Here is a 20,524-nt window from a genome sequence, read left to right on the forward strand (position 1 = left end):
TCAATAATTGAGGGATTACTGTAATCCATTTGATTCCAGACGGAGATTATAAAAAAATCCACTGGATGTTTTGTTAAAGTAACAAACATTGCTGTCACTTTCTGCGCTTCAACAAATGCCTTTATCCACAGAGAGCAAAATAAAGAGATTAATTATTTTCATGAGTTCACATGGACGTTAGAGTCATTTATGTTGCTAACCAAAGCAACATTACATACCAAGGCATGTTTTCAGAATCTCCAAAGAGTTCAAACTAATATTTTTTGTTGGTTTGATTTCACAACCTGAACAAAAATAATACTGTACTCATATTTCCTGTCCGAAAATGGTACAACCCAATTTATGTTTGTAATTGAATGGTTTGGTTTAGTCCATTTGCCAGGTCTAACAGCGGACAACACAAAATATGCAGGATCGGTAATAAAGGATTGAATGTACGCTTTATTTGGTATACAGTACTGCTCATGTGGGAGATGATTACCCTTAAAATCGCATTGAGCACCGGTCAATTTGAATATAAAAAAAGAGAAAAAAAAAAACTTGATGAAATTGAGCAAAAAAACTGGAATGCAAATGACAATGTAAAAGACAATTATATGAATTACAGAAGAAGATGTTTCAAAAGATGGAAAGGAATCAAGGAGAGTGACCATTCTGCACTGAATTCCATCCATCCATCCATCCATCCATCCATCCATCCATCCATCCATCCATCCATCCATCCATCCATCCATCCATCCATCCATCCATCCATCCATCCATCCATCCATCCATCCATCCATCCATCCATCCATCCATCCATCCATCCATCCATCCATCCATCCATCCATCCATCCATCCATCCATCCATCCATCCATCCATCCATCCACCCATCCATGTTTTATGAAATAGGGAAGCACCTTCTAGATATTATGGTATATTACAAGAGTTAAAAAAAAAAAAAAAAAAAGAAGCAAAAATAAACTTGCTTTCAGAATTGAGCATTTTTGTTTGGACTAGAGCAACAGCAATTTTCCAGACTTAGTTTATTTATTGAAATAAAAAAATATTTACTAGTATATTCAGTTAGATCTGTCACATGTTCAACATCCCAGTCCAGTAGATGGCGCTAAAGCGCATAAATGTTGGTTAGCCAGCCAAACGCCAACTAAAAACCCACACGAAGAAGATCTCACAGTTGGAAGTTGGAACTTGGAAATTGAAAAATCTGCATACACCTGAACTTTTCATCATTTGGTAACCCCACACATAAATAATGCATTTGATTCTCTTTGGCACTGTCTTAACGCTACACTGACAAAGTTTTTGTAAGCAGACTTTAAAGATTTACCTTTGCTTTGCACATGTTTAACTCTACCCACGTTATAGTTCAGCCAAGCTCTTCATATAGCCATTGGCACAGAACCTAGCACATGCTAAAAAAGCATAAGACAACCCCAGGACAGATCATTAGCTTTCCAGTAGGACAGAACATTAGCTTTCCAGTTGTTCTTTGCCTTATTTTGAAAGGAAATGTTTTGATGCATTTTTGGCTAAATGTCTAACTGTAAATTCAGCATGGTTTGAAGGAAGTGGATTTTATAAAAGTAACACTTATTTTAAAACATTTAGTTGTTATGCTCCTTCTGTTTGTGTCCGATGCAGAGATGTTAATGGAATATTTTGCCTTATTTATTTTGTTCAGCATTTCGCCCACTTCCATTCTCACGTCTCTGTCATATAATCAATCACTGTACTCCAACACTTGACGAGTTGAACGTGAAAATAAAAACAACAGCACCCAACTGACGAGAGCAATGTCGACTCCACTCCGCCACAAAACACAGGCCTTGGTAAATATTAAATTTAAAAGGATTCCCAGATAAGACGGCTTGAAAAATTGAGGCAGCACCCCATTCTTCTAGATAAGAGAAGACGGAGCCATCTGGAGGCTGCCAGATAGCGAACTCCCACGCCATCCGCGAGACCTCACTCTCATCCGAGGCGGCGGCCTAGAGAAAGAGTACCGACACTTTCATTATGTTAACTTTCAAAATGAACTCATTGGCATTCAAAGCATAAGCATTCCCCATTCGAAAATGCCCTATACATGCATTTGCTCCCAATAAATTTTCGCTTGGTCATTCGTAAACAGTTTCAGTTAATTTTTTAAAAATTATTGTAGTGTATTGTTCCAGCGAGGTCAAGCTGGTCAGTGTTATTTAGCCAAGCAAACGGTTCAAAATATGAAACGCAGCATTCTGATTGCTGCAATACTTAGTACTTCTAGATTAAAACGAACTTCTTCATTAAAAAAAAGTAAAATAAATACATCTCTGAAGTTGGTAGACTTCTGCTTTATGTTGTTTTTACTGTATAGTGATAGTTTTTTTTTCTCTGAACAGAGGGAAACATGCTGTGAGGACAGGATGCAGCAACTAACCAACAGAACAAGTCGAGGGAGGACAGGAAAGAACAGTCAAGGAAACACCGTGGTAAGTGAACACTTGCACTGATGTTTAATAGAGAACTTGTTTGTGTCTAATCATATGTAAGAATTGGGGCAATGACGCCTTAATATCACTCACGACATTGGTAGACCCGGCAGTTTCGTTCCTACGCTGGCGACGTAATCCGAATTTCCGTGTAAATCAAAATTAACCTTTTAAGTTGGCCTAGGCGATATGACAAAATTGTTGTCACGATAAAGATTTTCTTATCAGTCTATTGATAATTATCACGATAAATAGCACATCTTTTGTCTTTCAAAATTTGAAGTCAGATATTTGCCCCTGAGTGAATGTTGACAAAACCAGATGCTCTTTATCTTTAATGTCAGAACAAAAATGCATGTTGACAAATTCTACATAGTATCTCACAAATATGAGGAACTTTGCAAAAAATTAAAAGTTAACAAAATCCAGAAAATTGCACAAAAGGTAATCAAAACGCACAACATTGCACAAAATCTGAGGTACATTGCACAAAATCTGAGGTAGGCATTCATCCCCCAAAAATTAAATAACCATAAATAGACAAACTAATATGAATTTACACTCAACAACATGTTAAAGCCTTTTGTGAATGAAGTCTTAAGGTGTCTGACAATGTCAACAAAATAAATAGACTAAAGAAAATGTTACAAGTAAACAAGACAGCCATTGCTTTAAAGGTTAAAGGCCAGAAAAAGAAGTCGATCCAAAGTATCAAGCTTTAATAATGCTCTGTGACAGGTTATTATGTTCTTTGTTGTACTAAATACCCTCTCAGAGTAAGCGTTCACGTCACATCAGTGCCTCCCGGTGTTTGCAGGATTTCCCATGCATAGGAAAGATCGTGGTGCGCTGCCACACCAAAATAAAAGCCGCCACGTATTGCAAATGAGAATTTTTTTAAAGATATTAAAATGCATTCTAATTTATAATTTGTATAATTAAAAATGAATATATATTATATAGCTGATTATTTGCGCACTATTTGCCGTACATCGTCTGAAATAGCACGTGAAATACAAATTGTTCCTTTACACGCCTTATTTTAAAAATCACATCCGTTTTCCTTTTCTTAACTTGCGCCTGAGTTCGTCGGCGTGGAGTTGAAAATAGGGATAACAGGGTTAAAATCCGCAGAAAAATTTGTCAACTTAACAATGTAATTGTGGTTCAAGACAATAAAAATGAACTTAACATTGACATCGTTTAAGTTCTTTATGGCGTCTTTAACCTGGATCGTCGCGTCTTAGCATAGCATTTGTTTGTTGCTGACGTCACCCGTTTTAATTTCAGATGTGTATTTTGAAGTATTTTGGAAAAAGAAAAGTTCATGAAGAGGAGGGTCATGTAACAAAAAGGCTATTATTGTGGTGATGTAGACTGTCACGTTCAGTTAGCGTGCCAATTAAATATTTTGGAACGTGATGCTGATGCTCCCAGATTCTGAATGTATTTAGCTCTCACATTCCAAGGAGTAGAAATAACCCAATGGTTATGGCAAGCCTTGTATTTTCTTGTTGAGATAACATTTTTAAAAACTGAATGAGGCAAGATCACTGCTGGGGATGCAAATCAGGAAGGCACACTAAGTACAGGGAAGGAGAACCAAGCCAACAGGGAATCTGGCTGGGACGCAACATGGACAGAAATGTCAAAGTTCAAGCTCTGGCTGTACTGCACAAATCAAGGTGAGTATGAAGAATTGTGCAACTGTTATTTTTTAATAATCATAGTTGTATTGTTTTAACTAAAGCTCCAGTGTTGAAAAATGTTTATTGTTTATTGTAAATCAGATGGCAAAATGAACATTTTTCATCTCATTATAACAAATCATTATTGTTATTTTTGTTTTAATATCAGTTTGCACTACGGAGTAACTTTAAAACAATCATAAATTAACTCCCACAAAAAAACTTTTAACTTTTTAACTTTTAAGTTAAAGTTTTAACTTAAATTGATTTGATTTATTATAATCTGTGAAAATATTGGATTGAAACAGATTAGTCCTAATGGCTAATCCATTTAATGTGTTTCAGAATATGGACCAAGTCAGCTTGATGGCAAAGATGGCATCACTGACGGATGAATGGGGAGGGCTCTACCCTTGCTTGAGCCAACAGTCGGCCATTGCGTTGACAGTGCCCATCTCAACAGTGAACTGTGGGAGAGTTCTATGCAATGAACACAGAAAGATATTTGGTCAACTGTACAATGTACAGAACTATACAATGTCACTTAGAGATGCTTGTATGTCTTCATTTCCTAGATCTCTCTCTCTCTTTTTTAATTATTTTAATTATTTTTTTTTTAAATTTATTTATTGTTGTGTTGTGTAGGTGAAGACAGACCTGAGGAACCGACTGCAGTGTGTTGTGTAGGTGAAGACAGACCTGAGGAACCGGCTGCAGGGGGACTGGAAACATTCCTCACATTGACTATAAATGGGACCACCGATTGCTGATTTCCCTTATAAAAGAGCCCTCACATTGTTTTAAGAAAAATCAAAATAAAATGCAGGCAGGATGCCAACTTTGCAAATAGGTCTTTGTTATGGTTCTCCTTGGGGGAAAAAAAAAATGTTGTTGAAAAAAAAATCTCTTTTGTCATGATACGAAACAATTCTGCCACGGCACGCTGTCTGACTCCGATGCAGCCCACCACAATCACAGCTTAAAAAAAATGCTAGGGGAACCCCTAGTTTGGGTGGTGTAATTACAGTTTTATTATTTATGTTGACAAAATTATATGGCGATAATTATCGTTATTGTTTTATCGCCCAGGGTTACCTTCAAGTATCCCTACGTACGTGTGGAGTCCCTCAAGGGTCAATTCTTGGACCTCTCTTATTTAACATCTATATGCTTCAGTTAGCTCAGATAATGGAACAGTATGACTTCTCCTATCACGCCTATGCAGATGACACAACTGTACATTTCTGTGTCCCCACATGATTATAGCCCCTTAGTCTCCCTGAGTAAATGCATTCATCAAATCAATGAATGGATGTGCCAGAATTTTCTCCAGTTAAATGTGGAGAAGACAGAGGTGATCATTTATGGGCCAAAAAAGGAAAGGTCAAAGATAAGCAGGCAACTTAGCACAATGTCACTTACAGCTACAAATCAAGTCAGAAACCTTGGCGTAATTATTGACTCAGACCTAAAATTTGATAGCCATCTAAAGTCCGTCACTAAATCCGCTTATTACCACCTAAAAAATATAACCAGAATTAAGGGGCTTTTGACTCAACAAGACATGGAAAAACTTATGCATGCATTCATTTTCAGCAGATTGGACTATTGCAACGTTATATTTACGGGTCTTGATAAAAAATCAGTCAGGAAGCTGCAGCTAGTACAGAATGCTGTAGCCAGAGTCCTCACAAATACAAGGAAGCTGGATCACATTACACCGGTTTTGAAATCGCTACACTGGCTTCCAGTGAGTCAAAGGATAGACTATAAAATACTACTGCTCGTCTACAAAACACTTAATGGCCTTGGACCAAAATACATGCTTGACTTGTTAGATTCCTATGAGACATCTAGACCCCTAAGGTCGTCTGGAACCGGTCTTCTGCATGTTCCAAGAACAAGAACCAAGCAGGGTGAGGCAGCATTTAGTTATTATGCTCCTCACCTCTGGAACAAGTTACCTGAACGTCTGAAGTATGCTCAAACTGTTAGCTGTTTTAAATCAGGGCTAAAAACGCTTTTGTTTAGCACTGCATATCCATAACTGGCTATATATTTCAATCTACCTGCTTTCTATTTCTCTTGTGCTTATCTCCATTGCTGATTTCAATTATTATTATTAGTAGTAGTTTTTGTTATATTTTTGTTTTATTTTTATTCATTTATTTTTATTCTATTTGTGATTAAATGCGATCTTTTGTCTTGGTTTTTACGTTGTATTGATTTAAATGTGATTTTTATGATCTTCATGTGATGTAAAGCACTTTGAATTGCCTTGTGTTGAATTGTGCTATATAAATAAATTTGCCTTGCCTTGCCTAAAAATCCACTAAATGTCAGAATGACTATCCAAAAACATGTAGATACACCATTGTTAGAGGTGGGAATCTTTGGGCACCTAACGATTCGATTACGATTCAGAGGCTACGATTCGATTATAAATAGATTATTGATGACCCCCCACCCCCCCAAAAAAAGCTATTAGCTGTTTTTAATGTTTCGTACATTAGTTACAACAATTGTACAAAAAGCCTCTCAGGCTAAATAAAATACTCAAGTCTCCATTCTGTATCAGCAGCTTTAAACTACATTCAAAAAATTTAATGTTGTGAATCAACTATTACACTTGTTAAAATTGCTCCCGTTATTCCATAATTTCCGTTCTGTCTACTTTCAACATGTGAAAGTTTTAAAACTGTTTTAAAGATAGTCAAGTTAAAAAAAAAAAAAAAAAAAAAAAAAGTTGAGTCAAGATTTTGCCGATTTAGGAGTATTTTAGATAAAACGTTAGATTCTACAACAGCCTCCCAGAAAAGTCTACAGCTTTAAGATGGAGGCTGTTTACTAACGCCGGCGAGTCTGTCATTTCGCATCTAGTTTTCTATACATGTCCTGCTAACGCCGCTGAGTCTGTCATTTCGTATCTAGTTCTGTATACATGTGTTATCTACCATAGCATTATGTGGACGTAGTTTGTAGCGGCTGCTGGCAGCAGTCAGGTATTATTGTTTTTTTTGTGTGTTTTTTTTATCTAGCGGCATTAGTTGAGCCATTACTCAGGTATTGACAAGCATGATGTTTACTCTCGGTCCGTTCCTCATTGCGTCCCGAAGACCGCGCTGACTGTGTTTTTGTTCCGCTTTACTTGACATACAGTATTTCAATTATTGGAATTTGGATGTTTGTGAATCGTTCTCGAATCTTCCACGGCCGAATCGTGAATAATCTAAGAATCGGAAATTTCGCACACCTCAAATCATTGTACTGTCCTCGTCAAGACCTTGGGCGCTAAAACCTAGCTAGAAAGCGGGCTAAGCTGTGATCTTTCCTTTCTGTCTTTCACGCTGCTGCATGACTTTTTGTTGGAGCAAATGCGCTCCTCTCCGTGTGCGCAAATATGTTGTTCTTCGTGTGTCCATGCGCTCTTACTCACATGTGGAAGTACTACCTGCCCTACGCTTCATGTGCCAAAATAAAAGCATGCATCACAAAACAAAAGTTACGTTATAATCAAATTTTGCCAAAGGGCAGAACAACAGTCATATTATTAAAATGAAGTAAAAATAATAAGATACTGTGAGGTACAATAAGGTACTATTTACGCGCAAAAAAACAAAACAAAACAAAAAAACAACTGGATACAAAATGTTGAAAAAAAAAATAAACAACGTAAGCCGGGTACATCGTAACCTGGGGACTACCTGTACTGTTTGCAAAGCAGAGTCATTCACGATAAGTGTTCCCTGTATGACATGAATGCCAATCTAGAATTTTTACCTGAATGCTCATCCATGGTGAGTTAACCCTTTAACTCCGAACATGTCGGAGACGACACGTTTACGCATATCATCTTTGAAGCCTCGTAACGCTGTAATTACATCACCCACGTGCCCCTGGTTGCTCTCGTTTGAAAGTACGGAAGTTGATGTCCACACCAGTTTTTATTTGAAGTCAATCAACCAAGTAAAATGGGAGATAATGTCATTTGAGTTTTATAGTTTTATTGCACTCATAAATATGCATTAAAACGCTGCATGGACCATGTGTCTATCTCCATATTTCCATCATTTCTTGTCCTTTTTTCAAAACCGAAAGCAGCACAAAAGACTACATATCCCAAGAGCCGTTGTAATGTCAAGAAGGACGAACCTAATGTGAACATTTTTAATAAATTGACGAGCAGGCGCCAACTAAGGGAAAGGAGACATGCGTAGCAAGCAACGGCCGGTTGGATTGAGCTAGCGACTTTGAAACGTGCAGAATGAATCGAAAACTAAATTTAGCGCAAGCGAATGCATTATTTCATTAAATCAAGGAATAGGATTAGCTGTATTTGTCATTGTTTTCCTCGGATCAGTCCGCGTCTCGGCGAGTAGAAGTGACAGCAGCGTGCCAGCGGCGGATGAGTAGGCTTTGTGACGTTGTATGTGATGCAGCTTAGTGACATGTTCAAAAACAAACTTTATTGAGTGCACAAAAAAAAAAAAAACTTTCTTGGGTCGCATGCCTAAAAATTGAATTGAACTGAACTACTTGTCAATATTTTTGAAAATACTTTTTTTCAATGTTTGTTATTTTTTGTTCACGATGAATCTTTTCAATTTTTATATAGATGTGTGTTTGAGAAGCTTGATTGCATGTACATATATACCTTTGATAAGGTGATGGGTACAATACCTAACTTCACAAAGAGATTTCCTCCAAACCCTTTCTGTGTTGGATAATATATATATATTTTTTCTCACTATTTTGCACTGTATATAACATGTTTTGACCATAGTATGTGTGAAGGCCAAAAACGCCTATGACCATAGCTGCTGTTTGTGTTGAATTGTCAAACATAAAACTATTCAATCTTATTTTTTTCTATTGAATGTTTATCCTAGCAAGTTAAATAAATTATATCAAGCTTCAAAACGGTTGGTCGAGCATGTTTGGTTGTCAGTGGGACTTCAACATTACAAATTTTGAAAAAAGATTTTGGGATTTTTTTGTCTTTTTGGGTCCAAAATGCGGATTAAAGTTGGTCAGTGAAGAAAACAACAGTTTGGACATGAAGTTCAAGGTATCCTGAAAAAAGGGACCCAACTTGGCCATTGTGAACAGTTTTTTCTTTGAAATATAAAGGCAACATCAAAGGTATGCAAATTCGGCCAAAATAGGCTTAGGTGTTAAAGGGTTAAGTTATAATGAATATTTGAAATGGTAAATGGTGTTATACTTTTATAGCACTTTTCCACCTTTCAAGGCGCTCAAAGCGCTTTACACTATCTCGCCATTCACCTACTGGTGACGCAGCACCAAAATGAACCATACATTGAATATATAACCAACATTTTGACAAGACATTTGGAATACTGCATAGTAAAGTTTTGAAATTGAGACCTGTATTAGGAGAGGTAGATTCTATGTCAATGCCAGTTCCGGCCTAAAGCTGATTCCTCCCTATATTGATGAATTATTCCATTTCATTCGTATTCCATGAATGCAATATTAATCTGTGATTTGACTAGTGCATGGTAAATTCAATGTATTCTTGCTTTATAAAAAAAAGAAAGAAAGAAAAAAACACCTGGGGTCTCGTTATTCTTTAAAAATGCTGACTTCGGCAGTGTTTCCACTGTATATATACTGTAGCCTTCATATGAAATATGATTCCACTCTATTTTGACTGCTTTAATACATTATTATTGAGATACTGTGTGTGCAATATTTGTGTTATCCATTGCTTTAGCTCTTCATCAATATGTGTTTAAATTAGGGCTGTCAAAATTATCGCGTTAACGGGCGGTAATTAATTTTTAAAATTAATCACGTTAAAATATTTGACGCAATTAACGCACATGCCCCGCTCAGATTAAAATGACAGCAGTGTAATGTCCGCTTGTTACTTGTTACTTGTTTTTTGTTGTTTGGCGCCCTCTGCTGGCGCTTGGGTCCAAATGATTTTATGGGTTTGGGGAGTGAGCATGGTGTAATGACATCAACAATGGTGAGCTACTATTTTATTTTTTGATTGAAAATTTTACAAATTTTAATAAAACGAAAAAATTAAGAGGGGTTTTAATATAAAATTGCTATAACTTGTACTAACATTTATCTCTAAGAACTACACGTTTTTCTATCCATGGATCGTTTTAAGAGAAGATTAATAATGTTAATGCCATCTTGTTGATTTTGTGTTATAATAAACAAATACAGTACTTATGTACCGTATGTTGAATGTATATACCCGTCTTGTGTCTTATCTTTTCATTCCAACAATAATTTACAGAAAAATATGGCATATTTTATAGATGGTTTGAATTGCAATTAATTATGATTAATTAATTTTTAAGCTGTAATTAACTCAATTAAAAATTTAAATTGTTTGACAGCCCTAGTTTAAATGTGTTTCTATTGTTATGAATGGGTGTTTAAAGACCTTTAAAAAAATAAAAAGTATCGTACATGTTATAAAAAAAAACATACTTTGCGTGTATTGAAAGTGTTTTTTTAATTTTTTTTTTAAATCCAGTTCACTTAAAAACAAATTATTGACCTGCTTCAAAATCTCTGTGTAGTTTTTCAAAATATACTAACATATTGTGTTTTAGGTGGAGGCATCTCCCCGAAATCTATGTTGACTGCCTCTCTGAGAACAAATAATATAGCTATAATAGACTCTAGGTTGTGTGAATAACCTTGTCCACATTGCTGCTTTGGTGAAACCTCGGCTATTTCTTTCCAGCCACATTGGATTTGGCTCCAGGATAATAATTTTGTCACTATGTTTTATCTGTGCTCTCACTCCACTGTTACTCCTAATTACCCCCACCCTTCCATACTCTACACTCAGCCCACCAGAATTCCCAGATAGCAGATGCAGGTCGATTAGGGAATATCTTTTTGACCTGCATTGCTCGGCGACTATCCTATAGGCTCTGGGATGAACGCTGTTACCTGCTTGATAACGGGTGACCCTGGAGCGATAACCTTCTGCGTAGTTTTGAGGACACGCCGTTCTGCTTTTCACATAGGGTCTTGCAGTAGCAGCATTTCTTATTGAACCTTTCACCAGAACATTTTTTTCAAATGGATTTGCCAGGAGGTTAATCATTATGTTTTGCTCTTCGACTGTTTGGGTGACCGCTGACCACTCCTTGAAATGTGATGTGGGGCTTTGAAAGACGAACCCCTTGCAAAACGCTGTGACTTTCTTTCTGTATGCAGAACAGATTTGTCGCCGCAGTTACGCGGAGTCACTTTGATTAATTTACTTAAGGATGCTGACATCTGCGTTTGCAGATTTTCATTAAGATCAATGGCAAACGGCTTCAGACACGCTTCTACTTGTCTAGGCTATTATCCCCAAAAGACACGGTAGATTAAGTAGAAAAATAACTCGTTGATTAGGATAAAATCTCCCTTTCAGAATCAATTGTTTTTGTTTAAGGCAGATTTTCAAGAATTATAATTAAAATACACCTTAACAGAGTTAAGTAAATATGCTGGTGTTTGGGAGGGAATAATGTGTTACATACTTTTCAGGAAGAGTGCAGTGTGAGCCACTGTCAACCCTAGTTTTAATCCTTTCCTCTACTGTGTTGTGCGATGTTATGTTGTTATCTTAATGATAATCGCTGCCTGTATTTCTGCACCCCCACCAACCCCCAGGCTCCTCTGCCAGGCTGGGGCGGGTTGGGGAGCCGTGCCTTATCAACAGCTTTGTCATTAAATCAGCTTTTTTTCATGCCACGTCCAAAAAGTTTACCGCCGTCGCTCTTATCAGAAAGAATCGGCACGCCGGTTTTCTTTTCAATCATGGCTTTGCACATTCAGCCGAGTGGAGATAAATACAGCACAGCGTTTTCCATAAGGGGCGGAAATAACATTTAATACTGAGACAAATAAAAATGCACAGTGGAGTGATTTGCTTTTGTCATCAGTGGCTTTTAGTTGTTTATCATACAACCACACTCACTCACACTCATACAGGCACACTTACACACTCTTTTGACATAAATGAATAAATAGTGAAGCACATTTATTTCAAAAGCAAGCTCCCGTTGTAGAAAAGTAATCGATGTTGCATTTTGCTTTATGAAAAAAAACATCTTCTGGTGGACAAACTGTGGTCAGCCAGTTGTCCAAATTATAATTCAGTCATGGCATGTGTTTATATTAGTGTTGGTAATTGTGAAAAATAAAAAAATGAATTAATTAGCAACTTCATATTTTTGATTAATCACATTTTAATCACATGTCCCCCCCAAAAAACTATTTTTTGAAAATTGAAATAGATTTTTGTAAACGATTGAATCAAATATACTCAGGCATAATTATTATTAACGCTTAACAAATACAATTAATCAGATGAAAAATAATCATAAAATATTCCTGACCAAATTTTAGAAGTAAGTTACATAAATAAAGTACCATTGCAGGACGTTTTTACCCTCCAAAAACAGAATTACTAAGTAGTTAAAAAAAATAAAATAAAAATAATAATAATAAAAACTATGGATCACAATTTAGGGTCTTTTTAGGAGGTGTATATATTTTTAAAAAGAATATGAAATTCCCATAAATTTGCAGTTTATCTATACAAATGGCAGCCTTGAGTTTCTGCGCCTCTTGGCCACTGGGAGGCAGCACTTTGCAGAGAAGTGCCTGATTTGTTACATTAGTGAAAAAAACTCTTCTTTCTCTGGTTGATATAACTTAATAACTTGTTTTTGTCAGTGTACAAAAAGCATATGCCTGTGAGTGGTGAAGTTTGTTTGTGTGGTAATATTTATTCTTTTGAACGTTAAATAGGGTGAATTGATGCTAATTTTCATTAGCTTGAATAGTGTATTACGCTCTATATTAGCATTAAGCTAGCAGGTACAGTCGGAAAATTAACATATGTGTAACGGTCTGATATATGTGTTTAATGTTGCATTTGACCTCAACTGGAATGTAATAAACGTCTTTAGTGTTTTTTTGTTATTTATTCATTTATTTATTTTATAAACTTGCCTCTATGTTTGGATGTCAGTCAGCATAATCAGTTGTAACAGGAACTGTGAAAACAGTGACAAGGGTTGCACCTTACTTGGAATGCTAACTGCAATTTAAAAAAAATAGCGTGTTTTACTTTTGTAATTAATCATAATTAAAGCATTAAGATGTAGGCTATAATAAACCATTTTAAAATGGATATCCTATAGTAAGCTTGACCTACTGTATGTTATGATTCTCATGATGATATTAATCCAACACAGTGAAAATAGCATCCAGAAGAATATGGCATTTAATACTGGCGCAAACAAAATTGGGCATGATATGCATTTGTTGCCAGTGGGTTTACAGTTTGTTAGTTTTTTTTCCCCCCTCACACATGCAGACGCACAAACGTGCACGTTTACTTTATTTGATGCGCATCAACAGTGACGCATTGTAGAAAACTGTAAAAGGTCTCGTATTGTGTTGAGGTTGTATGCTTTGGAAAGCAAATGCCATGTGAATGACAATTTGTAGTCTGCTAGAGTCCAAAATAAGATTTAAAATAATGGATTTCTGAGGTTCAATTAGTTAGTAAAGATAAAAGTGGCAAGTTTTAAAATAAATAATCCTCTGGCAGTTTCAACTTTTATATTTATTCAACACAGCCAAAATAGCTTAGTGGAGAAAATAATAGGCAACGCTACAAATAAAAAAGGCAAATGGCATGATTTGCATTTGTCAAGTCTAGTTTTCAGCTGCTTTTCTTTGTAATCTCAGCATGAAACAAACAATCAAGGAAACCCTATGAGTCTTGAGGCAGTTCCCCTCCTTTTTTTTTTTAGTCTTTAAAGTAAATAAATTGGCTTTACTGTTTTAGAGCAGGTGCATCGATACAATTCTCACAGATGTAAGTACCGAAGGCAGGATCTTAACATCCCGGTCAGGCTGCAATTTGTAGTTAATTCTTGTGAGAAAGCGCTGTTCTGTTCCACTGACTGTTCTGATTGTCTCGGCGTTGTGCTCGAGTGGAGGGCAGTGTCAAATGAACTCTGCTGTTTGACATCTAGTCAGTGCGCAAGATGTGTCTAAGAGACCCCCTCGCCCGAGCAAGCACGCTTACAGTACGGCAAACTGTCAAACGGTAAAGTTTCTGGAGGTCTCTTGAAAGTGGACGGTGTGGTGCCCCCATCTTTGTTCTCCCACAGTGCGCCAAGAGTCTCTGGTGGTTGGTAGCCTGCCTCCTGAGGGTCCAGTGGGTCTTTGGAGAGCAGGATGCTGATCGAGGGCACCGTCCTGTGGACGGTCATCTCTGACGTGCCCCCTTCTGTATTCTCCCACACCTCCTTTACCACCTTGTATTGGAGCTTGGTCAGCTGGTGCAGCGAGCCCACTTTGCGCTTCATGATCTCGGCACACGTGATGGTCTTGGTGACAGCGCGGCCTGAACCAGTGAAGACCACCTGTCTGAGCCCACCTTCACCAGCACCACAGAATCCTTTTTCACCTTGCATCCGTGCCATCGCGAAGCCCATCAAGTTGCGGATTTTACTCCCCTCTTTCACGCGCATCTCTAGAACGCCTGTGGGCAGTCCAGGGAATGGACAGGGGCTGTGTTCCTCAGTTCGGCAGACTTTTTTGAAGCCTTCCTTCCCCAGTTTGAGTGCAGCGGGAGGCACAACTACAGGTGTTGGTTTAAATGTGGTCGTAATAACATTGTTTTCCAATTGGGGTACGCTGGCATTGTTGTAGATCTGATCCTGGAAAGGAGGAAAGTTCCCAAAACGTTGCCCATTCTCCATTTGAATCGATGTGTTCACTTCCAGTCCTTGATGGGGCTTGAACGCACCTCCAGTGAGGAAGTGACCACTGACCACATTTTCCCCTGTGAACATGGCTCCTGCCCTCTAAAACCTCACTCAACAGTTCAGATTTGTTTACCTTTCCGTCATGGTGAAATGGCTCTGACTCCTACAAGCAGCTGTAAAGATTTACAAACAGACTTCATAAAACGACATTCCCCTCTTCTCCCCTAAGAGTTATATCAACACATTCTTTAATACAGACTCTCTGAAAGAGCTGGAGAATTAAGATAAATGCCTGGCTATTGAATCAAAAGCACTGCCGGGACCATTCGAGACGTTCTTTAAAGAGAGTCTCCATTTCATAGCATTTGGAAAGCGCTTAAGGGAGAGATAACGATAATGAAAATAGCCTATATTGTTCGTTTCAGTTCAGTTTTTCTACAATATCTACCAAATAAGTACTTTGCCAGGAGCTCAAAGAAGACTTGACCTTTTTTCAAGCAGTCCGGTCCATTTGGGTGTCGCTCTCAACTAAGAAGTGACTTCTTGTTTCAGTCCAGCTTATCAAGTTCCGCTGTCTAATTTGGGACTTTTGCCCATTTCTACTCCGGCACGAGTTGGTCACTGGAGTTACGTGGAGTTCCCGGGAATTTTCCTCCCCTGGAGCTATGGATCTTCTCCAGTGATGCTGCGGGTAGTGTATTGTTGCTCCCCACAAAGAGACATGAGGGACAGGAGCTGCCTCGCCAATGCTCACAGGAGGAGTGTTTGTGTGGCTGAGTAGGGATGGGGGGGGGCATGAGGCAAAGGGGGGCACTCTTAAAGGCACAGAGCTTTTCATCTTCCATTCAGAACATTATAACCCCCCCTGCCATGTCAGCCCACCCTGTCCCTTTAAAAAATGCCGCACATATCCCCGACAACTTTGTCAATCTCTTTAGAGGACATTCCACTGTTCGACGTACACGACTGATTAAATCTGAAAAGTGCCATAGCAGCTCAGTAGACCTTTTATACCAAAAAAGAAAGAATGGCTACCCAAAACAATGGATTAAATTAGCTGCATTGTAATTGCAAACATACTTCAAAAGGGCAGGCTGAAAGTCAGCTTCATTAAGTTATGGCGCATTTAACCTTAGATTTATGGGATTGTTTACGGCCATTACAATTTAAATAATGCTACATTAAGAGCTTTAGTCGAGTGACGCCACCCTTGGACTGTAATTCTCTTGCCTTGCGGGACTTTTTCGATGTTTGTACATTTCTTGAGTATTTTTATTCCGACTGCTTTTCCTTTTTCCTTTTTTACTCTTGATTGTATGAGCATGATGTAATGTTAAAAAAAACAACTACCATACTTTCAAAGTGGAGTTTTATTTTAAAATGTTTCAAGTTAGCAACACAAGTGATTGATACATTTGTCCTTATAATGATTCTAAGTACATGCTAGCATGCTTACTTTTTTTGTACTTTTTTGTACTTTTAAGTGTAAATGCCTTCGTCGGTCTCCTTAAAGCGCAAGACAACACCTAGTAAAAATGGCATTCATCTAAAAGGAAGTTGCTCAAATTTAAGTACAAAAACTGTTCATTCTTAGCCCTTTGATAATGGAGAAAATATTTAAAAAAGAGACACATCTTATGGACATTTTGTGATGTCCGTTATACCCACACACATACAAACTAACAGACTCGAGCACAGATGCATGTGACATTGGGTACTAATGTCATAATGAGGAAGGGTGGGACATTTGGTTTGCCTGGCACGGCCAGACTGTTCTCCCTGTATTTTTCAAACACTGTGAGAATAGTCTGGGACCCAGCTCCTTAAAGTGCGTACGACAGGAGAAAAAAAGTCTTAAATAGGATTATTATGTGAATTAGAATCATATTTTGAGACGATTCGACTAATTACAACAATTAAGCAAATTGCTGTCTGGTATACTAGACTCACCGCTGTTCCAGCGATTGACTCTTGCGACTGTCCAGCGGACCAAATTCCAAGGGCGGAGCAAGCCACAGCAAACAGACAGCAGAGTGGACCAATCAGTGACGGGCAGACGTGATGTTGTTAAAGCGACAAGTAATCTTTTCGATGTGTTTTTGGTAATTTAAAACTGGTTTTACCGCGGATTGGAACATATTCTTGGCTCTCCCGTTCGCCATCTGTGTTGTAGTAGAGACGACTTTCGGTGCGCAAGAGTGACGTTACTCGTTAAGAACACGTCACGCAAATAAACGAATCTGATTTGACAATTTTGTACCTTGCTGAGAGGCCGTTAATGGGCTGGGCCCCAGACTATTTCTCACAGTGTTTTAAAAATTCTGGGAGAATAGTCTGGCGGTGCCAGGCAAGCAAAGCACAGATGACGAGAAATTAGTCTTTTAATCTGCCGGTTAGCCACGCCTACCATTATAGGGCTCTCGCGTCCCCAACAGGTGGATGCCGTCAGCGGAGTCACGATTTCATCTGATTTAGTATGCAGCCCATTGAGGGGGAATTATTTACAACGAGGAAAACACAACGAAAAGAGTCGCAAAATTCAGTCTCTCTACTCCAATAATTGTACAGGATATTCTTTTTATCCAAGTATTTTTCCCCAATAGCTAAATAAATGGCTTGAGAATGACCAGTCAGCCTGTTGAGGGGGACTTATTCAGAACGAGGAAAACGCGACAAAGAGAGCCGCAAAATGTCATTGTTTCAGTCTGTCTACTCCAATATTTTTACAGGATAGTGGATATTCTTTTTATCCAAGTATTTTTCCCCAATAGCTAAATAAATGGCTTGAGAAGGACCAGTCAGCCCGTCGAGTGGGAATTATTCACAACGAGGAAAACGCGACAAAGAGAGCTGCAAAATGTCATTGTTTCAGTCTCTCTACTTCAATATTTTTACGGGATATTCTTTTTATCCAAGTATTTTTCCCCAATTGCTAAATAAATGGCATGGTCATGACAAATAACAGTCTTGTGCTAAATGGAATATGAAATAATAAAAATGCACTTATTCAGGATGACATGGCAAAATTACTCCATAATGGAAAACTGTCGACTTCACCTTTACTGCACCTCCTGAACGATATTTTATGACACCTAAATCGGGCTTATGTCATTTCCCTTGCCCAGCTTCGGAGAATGTAAACAAACCAAGAGGCGTGACAGCTAGCCGACATGCTAACCCGAACCAAGTGATGTTTCAAAGTCTTCGAAGTGGAAAATCACACATAACTAGCCCGAATCATTTGACATGACCACTGGTTGTCGACTGTTTTCTCCGATCGGCAAACCGCCCGGCGGAGAGCAATTTACAACTCGTTCCCCGGAGGAGGGCGGCTGCAGTTGTTGTGCAGCTAACATGCAGCTAATGTGCATAAGGAGAGCTTTTTACATGCCTATCAATGATCAAACGTAAGTAGTCCTTTATTTAAAGAAAGTTTGTAGTGTTTACTTTGTAATCGCTGTATTCGCAGCTATTTTTAACACAAAGTTGCAGTTTCTGATCGGTCGGAAAATTTGACAGAACACCGGGCACACCCAGAATGCAAAAGCCGAGTATAGTGCTCACCCGGCGGGGGGATGTGCGACAAGCCGCTGGTTGTCGGCCAAGGGGACAAGGAGTTTGTCAGCCACAAAATGCAAGCCACCTCCGTATTAAAATGATCCCAGTATTTGACATAATACAAAACACCATGTTTACTCACTTTCTCGTAAGTCCCATGGTCCCACAGTAGTAGGGCTTGTTTTGGCCAATATCCACCGGTGAATGGGAACCTTTTGAAACTCCAAAAAGGCGCACACGCCTCTCCCTCATACAGGAAGATTTTTCCTCAGCCGTTTGGCTGGTTTGATATGAAAAATAAACGTATTAATCCGCACAATCAGCTGAATCCCTAGTCCTTCTCATACAACAGTAGCCTGCATAGTGAAGAGGACGCCTTCCTCCATACACGTCACAGCGCCCTCTTTCTCAACTCGAGACTGTTGCCGGAAGTCCATCATTTTCATGGCGCAGGATTAAAAAAACAAAAATAAATATAGATATCGCTTCCACACACATCCAAGCGGTCCATATCCTTCAGGAGCATAAAATACCGCGTGTATTATGAAATAAACATGCTTTTTCGTGTCACAGGCACTTTAATGGCCTCTTGAGGTGAATGAAATCATCTGTCCAATAAGATTTGATTATTTGCGTGACGTGTTCTTAACGAGCAACGTCATTCTTGCGCGTCGGAAGTCGTCTCCACAACAACACAGATGGCGAACGGGAGAGCCGAGAATATGTTCCAATCCGCAGGAAAATCAGTTTTAAATTACCAAAAACACATCGACACAAGTCATTTATAATAGTCTGTCTCGCGCGAGCGATGTTGAATAACTTCTCCATTCTCCACTCGCGCTAGTTTCTTGTCGCTTTACCAACGTCATGTCCGCCCGTCGCTGATTGGTCCACTCCGCTGTCTGTCTGCTGGGGCTTGCTCTGCCCTGGGAAGTTGATCCTCCGAACGGTCGCCAGACTCAATCGCTGGAACAGCGGTGAGTCCAGGCTAACATTTTGTATACTCACATTTGATTGGCTAAATAGTATGGGCATTGACGAAACGTTTGCCCTTATGTCAGGTGGTCACTTCCTGAAAACCCTGCATTTTTCTTCACTAATAGACATAAGAAAAAGGAAATTCTGTGATTTTTGTGTTTATTCAGCTGGGAGTGACATGAAAAAAGTGTTGTCTTTCCCTTTAAGTACAGTGTACTTTCACCACCTTTGCTAATTTTGGGTCTTTCATAGTTCTGAACGACAAAAAGTAGGTGTTTTGCCTAGTGACCAAGGATACTTAAATATGGTGGCACACTTCCATGCTCAAAGTATCTCTGGTGACAGTCTTTCCTTCTGATGGATAGATTGATGAAGGACGTATAGGAATCTTAATGGGCCATCTATCACCAGTGGGTGGCGCTGCCCGACTCGCTTCTCGAGCCCTAGACAGGCCTAGACAGTTTTGGCGTCCACCTAATCAGCTTTGTGGACAGGTGGATTTGTTTTTTTCCCTGCGAGACTGACAGATGGGAGAATGTGTGAGGACAGCCCACTGAGGCTGAACCTATGAGGCCGAGAGAGAGAGAGAGAGAGAGAGACCGACGAGTTGTTACTACCCTTCCACTCAGTATATCTCCCAGTAAAGAGTGTTGCCCAGACAGGTATATGAGGCCAATATACAGGTTTGTGTGTTGTACAGGATTAATGCTAATAAGGGAATCCCTTAACCTTTTTTGGAATCACCCACCTTGTCACTTTGAAAGGTCTCCATCGTACCTCAGCGATCACCATCCAGACAACTCAACTTCTCTTCTGTAGTATTGTAATAGGTTACTTTTGGTTGTCTACAAGTATGCTACGCTAGTTATTTCTAGCTAAAAGTAGCTAAATTTAGCTTTAGAAAAAGGATCAAATAAATAAATACCAAAATCTAATAATAATGAAAATATTTTTGACTATTTACACTTTTGCCACAGTTGGAAAAAAATCATCTGTCTGTCTGTCTACAGTGTATTTACTACATGCATATACACATATTAATTTTTA

The 20,524-nt window shown here is 38.6% G+C and overlaps 1 protein-coding gene and 1 long non-coding RNA gene across 2 annotated transcripts; one reads left to right on the forward strand and one right to left on the reverse strand.

Annotated features, from left to right (window-relative positions):
- The first annotated feature begins 1,162 nt into the window (after positions 1 to 1,162).
- LOC130914416 (uncharacterized) lies at positions 1,163 to 5,010 on the forward strand. The gene is made up of 5 exons (XR_009062911.1): positions 1,163 to 1,237; positions 2,386 to 2,475; positions 3,995 to 4,160; positions 4,509 to 4,719; positions 4,809 to 5,010. It is a non-coding gene; the product is annotated as an uncharacterized LOC130914416 (long non-coding RNA).
- Positions 5,011 to 11,757: 6,747 nt separating this feature from the next.
- Positions 11,758 to 15,680, reverse strand: LOC130914405 (ribonuclease P protein subunit p25-like protein). The gene has a single exon (XM_057833569.1). It carries the CDS (start codon positions 15,026 to 15,028, stop codon positions 14,222 to 14,224), a length of 807 nt encoding a protein of 268 aa, XP_057689552.1. The 5' UTR covers positions 15,029 to 15,680; the 3' UTR covers positions 11,758 to 14,221.
- Between the last annotated feature and the right edge of the window lie 4,844 nt (positions 15,681 to 20,524).

The sequence above is a fragment of the Corythoichthys intestinalis genome, chromosome 1 (assembly GCF_030265065.1).
Source record: "Corythoichthys intestinalis isolate RoL2023-P3 chromosome 1, ASM3026506v1, whole genome shotgun sequence".
NCBI classification, from domain to species: Eukaryota; Metazoa; Chordata; class Actinopteri; order Syngnathiformes; family Syngnathidae; genus Corythoichthys; species Corythoichthys intestinalis.

Bases quoted from the DNA above. Each gene is read 5' to 3' on its own strand.
- LOC130914405 (XM_057833569.1), bottom strand. From the start codon at position 15,028: ATGTTCACAGGGGAAAATGTGGTCAGTGGTCACTTCCTCACTGGAGGT.